The sequence below is a fragment of the Peromyscus maniculatus genome, chromosome 16 (genome assembly GCF_049852395.1).
Source record: "Peromyscus maniculatus bairdii isolate BWxNUB_F1_BW_parent chromosome 16, HU_Pman_BW_mat_3.1, whole genome shotgun sequence".
Lineage (NCBI taxonomy): Eukaryota > Metazoa > Chordata > Mammalia > Rodentia > Cricetidae > Peromyscus > Peromyscus maniculatus.
Window position 1 is genome coordinate 58236919 of NC_134867.1, and position 15122 is coordinate 58252040.

General features: G+C 50.6%; 1 protein-coding gene across 1 annotated transcript in view; it reads left to right on the forward strand.

The window, feature by feature from the left end:
* Synj2 (synaptojanin 2) overlaps positions 1-15122 on the forward strand; it is a 102475-nt gene that overhangs the window by 80905 nt on the left and 6448 nt on the right. Inside the window, 10 exon segments of the mRNA XM_076552854.1 lie at positions 1036-1176; positions 2620-2812; positions 5149-5307; positions 7032-7188; positions 8226-8343; positions 9479-9697; positions 9797-9875; positions 10342-10510; positions 11606-11773; positions 13040-13174. Coding sequence (XP_076408969.1) covers positions 1036-1176; positions 2620-2812; positions 5149-5307; positions 7032-7188; positions 8226-8343; positions 9479-9697; positions 9797-9875; positions 10342-10510; positions 11606-11773; positions 13040-13174 — 1538 coding nt within the window.

Here is a 15122-nt window from a genome sequence, read left to right on the forward strand (position 1 = left end):
AGAGAGAGAGAGAGAGAGAGAGAGAGAGAGAGAGAGAGAGAGAGAGAGAAGAAGAAGAAGAGGAGGAGGAGGAGGAGGAGGAGGAGGAGGAGGAGGAGGAGGAGGAGGAGGAGGGAGAGCCCGGGGAAAAGTGAGGAGAGAGGGTCCCCTTGTGGGTGCTGAGAAGTGCTCCTTTTCACACCAGGCAGGAAAGGGAGACCCCAAACCACTGAACCAGCACTTGACAGGTCAACCAGACATTCACCCCCATGGGCGACCCAGTCTTGTTTCAAGGGACTCTTTGATTTTTAAGATTACACGTATTTATTACGTGGGTGTCTGTATACACAGCAGCGCATCACAGTGCAATGTGTCCGCCAGAGGATGACTTACGGGAATTGGTTCTCTCCTCCCACCACGTGGGTCCTGGAGCTTGAACGTGGGTTGTCTGTCAGGTTTGGTGGCAAATTCCTTTACCCACTGTGCTGACTGACCCTTGAGGAGCTTTTGAAATAAATAAATCAGGCTTTTGGGAGGTCTTAGAAGAAGGGTCCTTATTGTGCCTGGGTGTCGGGGGCCGGGGAGGGGCACCGTGATGTATAAAATGCTGTCAGAGCTGGGCCTGGTGTCACAGAGATGTCCCCCCAGCTACTCAGGAGGCTGCGGTAGAAGGATTACAAAATCAAGGTCTGCCTGGGCTACAGGGCAAGTTCAAGGCCAACCCGGGCGAGTTAACGAAGTCACTGCCTCAAAAAGTGAAAAGAAGGTTGAGGATGCTCAGTGGCAGTTTCCTGGCCTAGCATGCACAGTGCCCTAGGGTCAAGCCTCACTACCACCCCAAAAATAAAAAAATAACTGAAAACCACAAAAATAAAGAAAGCAAAAAATGTGTAGACGTCCATGGGAAAGATTGATGCCTGGCACTCATTTTGTGGGTACAGGCAGCGTGAAATCGAACCTGGAGGAAAGGCAGGTGGAGGGCTGAGGGGTTGGCCGTGGGAGATGGATGCTCTCTGCCGGCAGCGCGCTGCATCTGTGGCTTCCTTGCCTTTTCAGCACCACCAACAGGAAGATGTGGGGCGAGCAGCTTCAGAAAGCCATCTCCCGCTCCCATAGGTACATCCTCTTGACTTCGGCGCAGCTGGTGGGCGTCTGCCTTTATATCTTTGTACGTCCGTACCACGTCCCATTCATCAGGTAAGAGCACCTGGTTTCTGAGCGTCTGGGGAACAGGGGCTTGTGAGTCTGTGGTTGTGTTCTGTGACTTCCTCCTGATGCTCCCCCACCCCCACCCCCGACTCCAGCAGGAAAACAGGACCTGCCTTTATTCTCAACACACAGTGCAAAAACTCCTGAGGGGAAAATGGGCTTGAATTGGATATTGTCTGTCAATTGTAAAGCCACCACGGGAAAATCCTAGCTCAGGAAACTGGTCTCCCGGGAGGAGTCGGGACTGATATCAAGCAAGCTCAGGCAGGGCAAGGAGCGGGCGTCGTCGCATTCACATTTCCCGGACAGGAACGCTCTGAGCAAGTGCTGAGTGGACTGCTCGGGAAACCCGGATGAGATGAGTTCGCCTCCTCTAGAATCCTATTCATTTTGCCTCATGATTACGGCTTTGTAAGTGTAAGGAACTTAGGAAATAAGTGTCTTTTAGAAGAGGGTGTGTGTGTGTGTGTGTAAGACACTGGAGGAGTCTGCCTTTTTTCTTGCTTTCTCTTTGTCTCCTAATTGCCACATGGTCTTGCTGGTGGCATTAAGGTTACAATTGCTAAGGAGCGGCCCGAGACCTGGCCAAGCATCTCCATATAGAGAGGACCACTGGGATGCCCTATGGTGGCCCTTAGGCTCTGCATTCGTAATCTATTACCTTCAAACACATTTAAGGCCCTACCCCTGCATTGTGTTACTAGGGCAGCTTGGCCATGCCCCAAGTTGACTAGGAGAAATCTGGGTAAAGGTTAATAAGTCCTGAGGAGAGGTGAGATGGAAGAATGGCAGGTGTTCCTCACCCGCCTGAGGTCTCTCAGGTGTTCCTCACCCGCCTGAGGTCTCTTCACCTTGACTGAGGTCTCCTCACCTTGTCCTCAGTTTCCTGCCCTTTGGCCACACGCTTGTTTGACTCAAACTTTGGGCAGATTATCACCCAGCTTGTCTCCCAGCTCTCAGGTGTCACAGCAGTCTCCAGCTGTGGCCTGCTCAGAGAAACATTAAGTAGCTAACAGTCTGGTCCTGGGGCCCTACACACAGGTGCTCATCCCCAGTGAATTGGGAGAAGGGCATTATGAGACCGACTCCCAGGTCAGCTTAAGGGCCGTTTCCTAGCTCTCGACATTGTCCCCGGCCACATCATAGGGTATACATTCACATGAGAGCTGAGGGGTATGGGAGGCACATCAGTGAAACCCCTACTTCCTCTGCTGGGAGAGCCCCGGGAACGGTGTGTCTGCAGCCTCCCAGAAGACTGGTGGAGGACCGGGTGCTTCTGACAGAGATGCGGTGCTCCAGGGTGAGCAGGACCACCGTGGACTTGACCACATCGCTCTCCAAGCTTGCAGCCACGGGCTCTTCTCTGCGGTAGAATGGGTTTCTATTTTCCCACCGCGGCCGCCGACAGAGCATGCCCTCCTTTTGTTCCAGGGATGTGGCCATCGACACCGTGAAGACCGGCATGGGGGGAAAGGCGGGGAACAAGGGCGCCGTGGGCATCCGCTTTCAGTTCCACAGCACCAGCTTCTGCTTCATCTGCAGCCACCTGACGGCTGGGCAGTCTCAGGTGAAGGAGAGGAATGAAGACTACCGGGAGATCACTCACAAGCTCTCCTTCCCGGCGGTGAGTGGCCTGGGCGCTGGTTGGCTGTGCCCTGGGCCCCCCTGCCTGGTTCTGATGCTAACAGGCAGCCCCACCCTCACCGCCATGGGGGAGGGGAGGTGGGCTGTCATTCTCGGAGGAGGAGCCCAGTCCCACGGTGTTCTGTCACCTCCTCCCTCAACTTCCTGGAAGTCCTTGGGTAACCTAGCTTTTTTTTTTGGGGGGGGGTGCACTTTGTGGGTGTTTCAATTCAGATGGTGGAAGAGAATCAGTGTGGTCATGGGAAGAACATTTGAATTCAAGTATGATTTCCTTCTCGTGGTGGTGGTGGTAGTGTGGATTCTGTTTGCTTCTGATGTGCGCACACACAAATATCATCTCTGTTGCTGTTCAGCCAGGAACTCCCGCTTCCAAACTAGCAAATCCTGACTGAAAAGCCGAAGTTCCCCAACCCATCTACCCTGAGGCCTCCAGGAATGCGCCACACTGCCCCCTAGTGACAACCTAGAGATTTCCATGCTGAAGCCCATGGGCTTTATTTTCAAATTTAGTGTTCTCCTTCTGGTACAAAGATGACCCCCCAACACCTCAGCCTGATGCGTGGGCCCCACTGGCTAGACAGAGAAGTATGGGTCAGCTGTCCTTGCTACAGGGTCCCTCCAGCTTTGAACAGGCTGGGTGGATCCTGGAATTCTCCTGTTGGACAGGAGCATGGAGCCTTTAAGGCTTTTAAGCCTTGGCATTCCCAAAGATTCGGCTGCAGAGCCAAAGTTCATCTGGTTTCAATTATAAGTATCTGAATCCTTGCTGTTGTTTTTATTTCTTGAGTTAAAGAACAAACAAGTTGGGAAATTTCGATTTGTATGTAGTCCACTCTTTCTTACTTGAAAATGAGAACTTTGAAACAGTGTACTCAGGATACATTCCAGTAATTGAAACTTTTTACTAGATGGCCCTTTTTCTTCTGTAGAAAGGAAAGTTGAGCGACCTTATAAATTAGTTCTCTGTACCAGTTGTGTGGATTACAGTAGCCGCTGACCACAGGTAGCTACTTAAAAATTTTAAAATCACTTACACTGGTGCCTTAGTCAGTGTTCTGTTGCTGTGAAGAGACGCCATGGTCTCAGCAACTCTTAAAAGAAAGTGTTTACTTGGGGCTGGCTCGCAGTTTCAGAGGTTTAGTCTATTATCAGCATGGCAGGGAGTATGTCAGCCTGCAGGCAGGCGTGGTGCTGGAGAGGCTCCTGAGAGTTCTCCATCCAGATCCACAGGCAGCAGAGAGAGACGCTGGGCCTGGCCTGAAAGCTCAAGGCCCACCCCGAGTGACACACCTACCCCCAACGAGGCCACACCTCCTAATCTCTCCAAATAGTGCAACTCCCCAGGCATTCAATTACAGGAGCCTATGGGGACCATTCTTATTCAAGCCACCTCAATTGGTCATGTTCAAAGTACTTGTCATGTACTGGCCTCTGGCCAGTGGCTCCCTCACTCCGCAGTATGGAAGGCATTTTCACTACCACAGAAAAATGTGTGGCTTGGTTAGGGCCATCTTAAATCTGTCTGCACCATCCTTGTGAGTGGAGAAATTTGAATACCCTAGTAGAGGGGAAAGCTAGGTTTAGAGCCAGGTAGATCTGGGTTCACATTTCAACTTTATCACGTACTAGCCTTGTGGCCTTCGGTGAATGACACCACACATACACAGAGGGAGGGGTCACCTTGGTGTCTGCTGCGTAGATTCTGTAAGCACAGGATTCACTTGGAGCCCTACACTTAGAGACAGTCCTTATGTCACTGCCGCTGTCATTGTGCTAGGGAGGAGCTCTTGGAGGACTGGCTGGAGATGATTGGCTCCTGCTGGGCAAGATGGGCAGGAGGAGAGTGATGGAGTTTACAGGGCCGCTCGCTGCTTCCCTCACGCTGAGCGTTTGGGAAACACCTCTCAAGATTCAGACAGAACAAGCCTAACAGACACAATGACAGAGTGGTTATTGGTATAGTGCTTTTCAAGTGGTTTTGAGGCTTTGTCTGGACCACTCAAGAATACTGTTACATAACATAGAAAAGCAGGACTGAGGCCACGGCTCATGTTCATGCAGCACTGCATACACCTGGGTGAGGAGGTGCATGCCTGTTATCACTGCTACATGGTCCTGGGCTACATGGAGCCCTATCTCAGAAAATAATGCAATAAAATAGAGAAGCAAATTATGTAAGGGTTTCTTGGAAGGTTTATAGGGCTAGGTAAACATGAGACACTTTAATGGAAAACAATTTAGGAGAAATGCCCCCAAGGCTTGTTCCTCTTCTCTCCCCCACCCCCCTCACACCTGGTGATGTTCTTTATAACTTAGGGGAGAAACGTCTTTTCACATGATTATGTGTTTTGGTGTGGCGATTTCAACTACCGCATCGATCTTACCTACGAAGAAGTCTTCTATTTTGTTAAACGTCAGGACTGGAAGAAACTTATGGAATTTGACCAGTTACAGCTACAGAAGTCAAGTGGGAAGGTAAGTTGTAGCCGGAAGATATTTCTGGTAACTGGTGTGGAGTGCTGTCTCCCAAATGCAGGCACTTGTATGATAGAACTGTGAGTGGCTTGAACACTGACCCTGATGGTATAGAAAACACACGGTGTTTATGCAGTGAGAAAAGCGGGGCGGTGTAGTCTCACAGACTGCTGAACTTAACTAGGCTCTGGCTGGCCACACTCAGGATCCCTGTGTCCCTCTAAGGCTGAGTGGCGGCTATCTCTGAGGGAAATCCCTGAGGGAAAGCCGCCGACAACATTCAGCACAGTGAGTGAGGGTACTTAACTGGCTTTCCACCACCTCTAACGCACTGGGTCGGATGCTTTCAGACAAATGGAGTCAGCTCCTCTGAGGCTCCCCAGAGAGGGTCTGTGCTGAGCCCGAGTCATGATTGCCTTCTCTTGTCTCCCCCGCCCCCCCAACATTAGACGGACCACTGTGTTGAAAGTGTTGAATACTGGGGTGCATGGTCTGCTTGGACCAAATGCACTTACCTATCTATGGCACATGTGGTCTTTTTAGGGACCGCTTTGCTTCTGGTATCAGAAGCGACGGGTGACACTTTGGACTCTGTTCATAATATTTTGGTGCTGTCCCTTTCTTTTTGGTGAGAACACCAACAGAATCATGTACACACCCATTTGTACATAGACTCCTCCAGAGTAGCCTACAAATTAGACTCATTTTATTGGCAAAACGGAGAGGTAGGTTGAATTATGCATTGGGTAGACAGCACCCCAGGCCGCCATTCGCTCCAAAATTGTCCCCTCACAGAGTGCACGTGTGCTATTTCATGGCCCGGGTTTCTAAGGTCTCCAAAGGCCATGGCATAAAATGGCACAGGTTTGGGTACAGCAGTGAGTCTCAACCTCTGGGTCAAGACCCCCCAAGGGTCACATATCAGATATTTACATTAGGATTCGTAACAGTAACAAAATTACAGTTATGAAGTAGCAACAAAGTGCTTGTATGGTTGGGGGTCCCCACAACATGAGGAACTGGATTGAAGGGTCACAGCGTTTAGAAAGGGTGAGAGCCACTGGGCTACGGACTTCAGTTCTTGAGGGTCAGAGCAGCCAGCATCCGGGCCTCCACAGCAGATCTACTCCAGTTAAGACCATGGCTTATTTCCATGTCCTGCTGCCCTAGCAACAAGTACGCAAGCATGCCATTGCCTTCGAGAATGCAGTGCTTAGATGCACAAGGAAAGAGGAATAGAGGTCTCTCCCTCCAAAACCAGGGGACCCAGACACCATTTTGAAGTTTGCTCTGCCTACATGCGAAGTATGCAGATGAGCCCTATCACCCTACAAATCTTTTTTTCTGCCTCCACCTAATTCTCACTGCCTTCTCTGCTCCATCAAGTGAGGGGGCTTTTGCTCCAGCCCTAAATGCATTGTATACAGGCGCTGGAATGTCCAAATGAGCACATGGTAATCCCTGTCCTGTGGTCCTTTCTCAGTCTCCAAGGGTGACAAAGGTGACTGGCAGGGATTCAGGAGGGAGAGCGAGGTACTATGATGGTGTGTGTGTGTGTGTGTGTGTGTGTGTGTGTGTGTGTGTGTGTCCAGCTATTAAAAGGCATATATGTCGAACATTAGACATATTTACAAATATAGATGCTACTACTTTTTAGAACACTTTGGAATGTACCTTTTTTTTTTTTTCCTGATGATAGCCTTGTGATTTCTTTCTCCGAACAGATTTTTAAAGACTTTCATGAAGGAACCATTAACTTTGGGCCCACCTACAAGTATGATGTTGGATCAGCTGCCTACGATACAAGCGACAAGTGCCGTACCCCAGCCTGGACAGACAGAGTGCTGTGGTGGAGGAAGAAACATCCGTACGATAAGACAGGTGAGTGCCGTGTGTGTGTGTGTGTGTGTGTGTGTGTGTGTGTGTGTGTGTGTGTGTGTGTGTGTGGCTGAGACACAAAGGGGGCGAGTGAGAAACACCGCCAAGCGAAAGAACCAGTCACTCAGCCCAGTGGCCTGGCTGTGTCAATCACATTTCTCTCAATGAATCAGCCACATGATAGCAAGTCATTCTAGAGGTCACTGTCTTCGAACCACCTCTCTCCTGGTTTTGCCTCTCCATCATGGCTTCTCCCACCCACCCTCTGCCCTTTGTCCCGGGGAGAGAGAGAAGTGGAGTCACGGGCTCTCCCTCCCCACTCCCCGCACCACTCAGGTGCTTTATTGAGCCCAGTTTGTTCCACCAGATTCTCACCTCTTAAAGCCTCAATTCCCGATGAAGCATGAGCCAAACTGGATTTTTTTTTTAATCAGTTAGTTGTGTAGTTATTTTGAAGTCATTGATGCCTAGAAGGGGGGGGGGGGGGTGAAGACTCATGGAAGTCAGAACACTTGTAATCTAGAACACAAGCAAGCTTTCCACTTTTCAAGAGAGAGGGGTCTGTGGAGATCTCAAAGCCAGGACACTAGAGCTATAGGAGAAGAGAGATGTTTTCTTTCAGGTTAGTCTGAGAACATCTGCATGGTCCCGGGCTACTGAGAGGCAGGGCCAGACGAGTCTTGACTTCGGAGCCTCGGTGCCTCTCACCATGCAGACGGCAGGTCTCAGAGGCGGTGTGCACTGCTGCACCCTGGCCCATAGCTTCAGACATGGGGGTGGGAGGTGAGAGGGTGCCATGGTTGTTACTGTTCTTGGTCATCTGAACATGAGGAACTTTCTCACCCCAGCCCCAGAGCAACCCAAGCCAAAGCTCAGGCTCAGTCGGGGGGGGGGGGGGGGGGGGGGGGAGGGCAAGCCTGAGCCAAGGTCGTTAGGGTCAGAAATCTTGGCTGCAGGCCGTCATACTTGCATTCATGTAACTGATGTGGTTTCGTGTCTCCTGTGGGCTGTCGGCTTCTTGAATGGAACCATGTGAGCAGCTGGAGAACTCAACCTTCTAGACAGTGATCTGGATGGTGACACCAAAATCAGGCACACCTGGTCTCCAGGGACCCTCAAGTACTATGGCCGTGCAGAGCTGCAGGCGTCTGATCACAGGTACGGTCCCCAGTGAGGAGAACATTGGCTCCACTTCCTCACCGAGACCGACACGCTGTCCCTGGAGAGACTGCAGTGGGGGAGTGAGGGGGAGAGAGGCAGAGAGAGACAGAGAGAGACAGTGTGTGTGTGTGTGTGTGTGTGTGTGTGTGTGTGTGTGTGTGTGTGTGTGTGTGTGTGTGTGTATAGTTACCACTGCGAAGTAATAGTTGTTAGTGTTTTGTCATTGTTCTATGTCATAAATGAATTATTTATGAAAATTTCAAAGATACAGCCTGTACAATACTGTATCTTTGAAATGTCCCCAACTGCTCCACCGCTCAGCTACTTTCCTGGTAGTTTTCAAGGGGCAGTCCAGTGCAGCTTACAGATCTGGTTCACCCATTTGCAGCCACCGTCCGGCTCTAAGCAGAGACATGGGGCTGACCCACTCAGCTAGGGATGACAGTTTCCATCCAGTATTTGTGTTGTGGCAAACACCGTACAGTTTGTATATCTTGGGTTCAGGTTGTTAGACACTCTGAGATGTCGTTGACCCTTGGCCACTTGGGCTAAGAATGGACGGAGACAGGAGATGGCAGGATGGGGGCAGTCTGATGGCAGTCTGATGGTAGTCTGATGGTAGCCTCCGAGGGGTTGATTAGCTTGTTGAACACCTTGCACGAAATGGTAGAGGGTGGCGGCATAAGACAGTACAAGTGAGGAAGGTTTAATTCTCCTGCAGTTGTTACCAGAACTGGGTAAGTTCTTCCAAGAGAGGAAGAGGACAGTGGTAAACCTGGGTCAGCTAGTGAGTCGGGACTTTGGGTTCTGATTCCTTTATCCCCTCCCCTTAGCAGTGTTGAGGGGAAATGGTATTTATGGGACTTTTTATCCCAATTTCTGGTGTTTCCTTACAATCAAGTCCTAGAAATGAGCTCTATAAACGAAAAGGGGTGGTGTTGTGAGGCACTTAGCATGGATTGCCATGTAGCCACGTGAAGAACTTGTGTTCCAGCAGGGTGCCATGCCTGGCTGGCAGCCTGTGGGTTCATGGGCTAACAGCTCTGGGGGACGGAGGCAGGTTGGAGGCTGGGATGTGACCCCTGCCGAGACCGACAGTTCTCTACCGGTTCCTGTTTCGTGTCTGATGCAGACCTGTGCTGGCCATCGTGGAGGTGGAGGTGCAAGAGGTTGATGTGGGAGCCCGGGAGCGGGTTTTCCAGGAAGTGTCCTCTGCCCAAGGCCCGCTGGATGCCACCGTTGTGGTAAACCTTCAATCGCCAACCCTAGAAGAGAGAAATGAATTTCCTGAGGACCTGCGTACAGAACTCATGCAGACTTTGGGGAATTATGGGACGATTATTCTGGTCAGGTAACCCCCCCTTCAGATGTGTGTTCTGGGGTATCAGTGGGATCCCGGAGAGCTGCATTAAGTTCCTAGTATTGACTGGAATACTGATTTGTATCCCAGGATCAACCAAGGACAGATGCTGGTGACCTTTGCAGATAGCCACTCGGCTCTCAGTGTGCTAGACGTGGACGGTATGAAGGTGAGTGGCCAGGATTTCCCCTGGCCAGTGCCCTAAACTATGTGGGCACCACAGTGCATAGCGGTTGGGATTCTCCATCTGGGTCTCGTGTCTTAGACCTGGCCTGTCCTACTGTAGAAGCTGCAAGTGTGGTACCCACCGAGGCCCGCTCCCCCCAATGGAGTGCACTTGCCTCCCTTCTCCTGAGACTGTCTTGGGATGTGCAGCTCACATTTAGTTCCATTTTGATAAGATCTTGGTTTAAAATTTGCACGGAATGAAAAGCCGGAGGCGTGGAGTTCAATTTCTAGTCCAACCGAATGTGTGTGAGCCGTGCTGAGCTCACCCCGGGGGTCTGGACTTTGGGTGGCCTTAGCAAGTTGTGAGGAATGCACAGGTTGGAGAGAGAAGCATTTTGTGACTGATGCGAGCTGTGGTGACTTTTCTTTGGTCTCCCTTGCTGGCTGCCCCCCACCCCCCGCGCCAGGTGAAAGGCAGAGCTGTGAAGATTCGACCAAAGACCAAAGATTGGCTGAAGGGCTTGAGAGAGGAGCTCATTCGGAAGCGGGACAGCATGGCCCCCGTGTCTCCCACCGCCAACTCCTGCCTGCTGGAGGAGAACTTCGACTTCACCAGTCTGGACTATGAGTCTGAAGGTGAGTGGCCCTGACGGAAAGGGCGGGCCGAGAGTTCCGGTGATGGCCAGGCCTTGCCCCAAACCCCACCTCACAAAGGTTACGGAGGACATGTGACATGTGAGAATTGCCCCTGCGTGACAGCTGTGGCTCATATTCATGTGTCCCAGTGTTCACCCGTGGGGATGATGCAGGGACAGGAAAGGGACAAGATGTCCTCACGTTTGTTATTTACGATGGCTTAGAGCAATGGGCACGGACTGAGGTGGGAACTGGCCTGGGCACCCAGCTCCGATGGCCGCCGGCAGAGCGTACGTTGGCTTCACTGACAGACACTTTATAAGGGAGGAATTCTTCATTTTGGTTTGCAGATCATAGGTCCATAGCTGTCTTAGTCAGGGTTCCTGCTGCTGTGATAAAACACCATGACCAAAAGCAACGTGGGGAGGAAAAGGTTTGTTTCAGTTTACAGGCCCACATCTCAGTCCCTCGTTGAAGGAATTTAGCATGAGCCCGAGGCAGGAACTGAGGCAGAGGCCGTGGAGGAATGAATGCTACCTCCTGGCTTGTTCCCCGTGGCTTGCTCAGCCTGCTGCTTCATTATAACACCTAGGACCATGGGCCCCTGGGCCAAGCCCTCCCACATCAATCAAGAAAATGCCCCGCAGACTTGTCCATAGGCAATCTTATGGAAGCATCTTGTCAATTGCAGGTCCCTCTTCCCAAATGACTCTAGCCTGTGTCACATTGACATGAATCTTCTACCTGGAACAATAATAGCCTTTGGCTCGGTTGAATCTGGGCCTCTGGCAAGGCAAGAACATCGAGGCATGGGAGCATGTGACGGTGGCTACTCACCCCCCCTCCCCAGGGCACAGGAAGCAGGGAGTAAATACCAGTGCCATCTTTTATTCCAGTTGGGTCTCCGGGCCTGGGAATCAGCATGAGCCCCTCCTTCCCTACTTAGTTCTCTCTGGACACATGCCCACAGAGACCATCTCATAGGCATCCCTCAAGCCAATCCAGTTGACAGCCAGCAAGACAGTCCCACTGGCTGAAAGGTGGGCTGATGCCCCTCATTCCTCTCCCCCTCATGTGATTTGTTCTTCCCCGAAGGGGATGTTCTTGATGATGACGAGGACTATTTAGTGGATGGGTTTGGCCAGCCTGTGGCCTCCGACAGTGAACTTGGTGGAGACGACTCTTCCGATACCATGAGCTCCTCAGCGCCTGCCGGCAAATCTCCTGCACTCGCTAAAAAGAAGCAACATCCAACGTACAAAGGTAGCTCCTTCCCCGGGGTAGGGTTGGAAGAGCGTCCTCGTCTTTCCGATGTTTGCCCCTATAACACGCCCACCTGGAGATGTCAGTCCTGTTTCCTTTGTGTGCTCGAGCGAGGGGCCACCGCTCTCTAGAAGCTGCTTTTACATTTGTGACTTTGTCCCCCAATACTTTTCTGATTGAATCCCTGAAGAGACATATTCAGCATCGACACCCTGATGTGTTATTTCATTCACATAATGTCATATTATACGGTGGCATCGTTACATTTTAGAATTAAGGAGAGAGAGCAAAAGAGGGTGTGGGGGAATTAATTCCTATTCTGGATTAAATGGTAGAGTGTTAGATGCAGTTGACTCTGGTCTACCCAGAATTCCCCACCTGCCTTCCCCTGCCAGTCACTCGGTCCCTAACTGGAGAGAAGCGTTAGCCAACAGGCACAGGACCCTTGCCCGAGGGCTGGAGACATAAAGCATGGCCGGCAGGGAATTAAGATGTTTCCTTGTCAAGAGAGGTCCAAAGACCCCTGTACCCCACATCTTCCTTTGATTAGATAATGGCCCCCAAACTGATCAGTAGCTTGCCACTCTAGAACCACTGGTTGGCTTTCACATTGTGAGTTGCTGAGTCTGCCATGGGATTCAGATTTGGTGATTTGGTGAGGCACGTGGGGCAGGCAGTGTGTACACAGACAGTTCTGGTGAATGACACCAGGTGACCTTTACATTCCTCTGGTCTTCTCTCCTCCAGCTTTGGCCCCTCTTGTTCTTCTCAGAGGAATGTCCCAGGCCAGTCACGGCGTCAAGCCCTCAGAAAGTGGTTACCTGAAGCTTCTAGTAGCCAAGAGCTTGCCACTGGGTGCCAGGCTCACGAAGAGGGGAGACTTTCTCAGCTTCCAAATCACTAGCCGTATTTTAGAATGAGGAATTAAGCTCTCTGCCCGATGGTGGGGTGAATCTTAGCAGCTCTGGCTTCACTGTATCTTTTGCTTGTGTAGAGGTTTCGGCTGATCATTTTGGAAGGAAATGGGTCTATACGTTAAAACATGCCAGGGCTTCTCAAGTCTGGTAAAACCAAGCCCACAGGTCTTTGAGTGTTGCAAGCAGGCATGAATACCCTCACCCCAGCCGAGGGCTCTGGCTTCTGAATCAGGCTCGCTGGGTATCCCATAGCCCTTCAGTCTCCTGTGGCGTGCTCTGCGCACAAAGCCCTTTCTGACCCTTGCGTTTGGAAGAGACCGTTTTTTCTCACAGCTGCCATGTCCTCTAGACGGCGCTGACCTGGCGAAGTTAAAGCAGGAGCTGGACGTTGTTGGGGATTTTCGACACCGTTCTCCGAGCAGGTCCCTGTCCGTCCCCAATAGGCCTCGGCCACCTCACCCACCACAGAGACCCCCCCCTCCAAGTAAGACTTTGCTTGCTCTGAGCTTGCCACCGTGCCTGCTGGGAATAACCGCACACCTCCTGCCGTTGAACACACAGCTCTAGACTGCTTCTGAGTCCCTTCTGATGCTCCTCTCCCTGCGCCCCCCTGGGGCGGGGGTCCTTGTTCTCCAAGTCTAGGACATGTTCCATGTCGGAGGTCATTGGTTTCTCAGGGCATGTGAAACAAAGCCGTCCTAAAGCTGTTCATCCAGGATCTTGGCGTTTGCTTCCAGAAGCCTTAAATTTGAAACCGTTAACATAGAAATGGTCGTCGTCCTTTGAGGGAGTTTTTCTAGCTTTTCAGTCAGGTGCTGGTTTCTCTGACAGACTCCCAGACCTGCTCTGTAGGACTCGGGTTCACCCAGAGACCCAAGCATGCATGGATCTCTGCTCTCCCAGACCATGATCCACCTCCTGTGCCTGTGTTCTCGGCTTTCTGGCGATGAGCCCTGTTTCACCCAGGCTCTCCTAGGATGGGGGTCCAGCCCCTCTGACAATGCTTCTCCCATCAAATTTCCCTTAATCTCAAAATAACCTCGTGGCTTGCTTCTGATTGGTTTCTGTTGTATACCATGACAGTTTCCTGTCTCCCCAAACCATGACAGTCAAATACGGGCTTTTCTAAGCCATTCCTTTCAAAATCGGGTTCACCCATAGCTAATGTATAGCAGTAATCAGTGTCAAGTTAGAAGTGTATCTTCACTTTTGTGAGTCGTATACTCAGGAAATAGAAATGATACTAAAAATACCAGGTTTATAGATGTTTTAGGTGGGAGACCACGGCAAGGGGAGAGAGAGTTTAGGGCTAGCCCAGGCTGCATAGTGAGACTATCTCTCAAAAAATAACCTAAAAATTATATACATTTTATAAATCATGTTATTTTAGAGCTTTAATAAAAAATAAAGAATTATAGAGAAGAATCAAGCTTTAAAAGATTCTTGGCTACCTACAAGTAACAGTTTTAATCAAAATCACTTCCACTGTTTTCCAGTTGTCTACAAGGGTATCTAAACACTATTTTAAAAGAAAAAAATGTAAGGGCTGGGGCTGTGTGTGCTAGCCTAACTTAAATGAGGCACCAGGTCCAATCCTTAATTCTATCAAAAAGAACATTTTAACGAACTGTTATCGCTTTTGCTTGGTCATTTGTTTTTATTCCACTGCCTGTGTCATTAAGTATTCTAAGACAACTCATTAATGGCTAAAAGCAGAATGCAGCGTGATTTATTTCTCTGAGTTGGGGACTCCGGGACTCCTGTTGTCACTGAAAAATGTTCCGAGGCTGGGGAGATGGCTCAGTGGGTAGCAGCACTTCCCACACAAGCCGGATGCCCTTCCTGCTGTGGTGGGCTCTGTGCACCTCCTCCGATCCCCAGAACCTGTGGGAAAGCCCATGTGCCGGGGTGCTGTCTGTCGTCTGGCATTCTTACTGGTGATGGGAGGAGGAATGGGGGGAATCCCCAGAACCTTGAGGACCAGGTGCCCTGGAGTGAGCAGTACAAACAGTGAGAGACCCTGCCTCAACCAACACCCGAGGCTGGCCTCTGTCCTCACACACGCGCTGTGCCCTCACACACAAACACATGTGCTTTGTACAGACACCTACACACACACACACACACACACACACACACACACACACACACACACACACACTACTGTTTAACAACAGCATTCAAAATAATTTGGTCCTGATAATAATGTTGTGTTTTAAACCACTTAAAAACCAACTGGTTTGTGTATAAGATTAGAAACCTGCTGTGTGTTAGATTTAAATTTGCATTCCAGTCCTGCTTCCCTAGACAATCTGTGTCAATAGGCCACGCTATCGCTATTGGAGAGTCCAGGAAAACTGCTTTGTTTTTTTTTTTTTTTGTTTTTTTTTTGTGGTGCTGGGGATGGAGCCCAGGGCCTCCTCATCCATGCT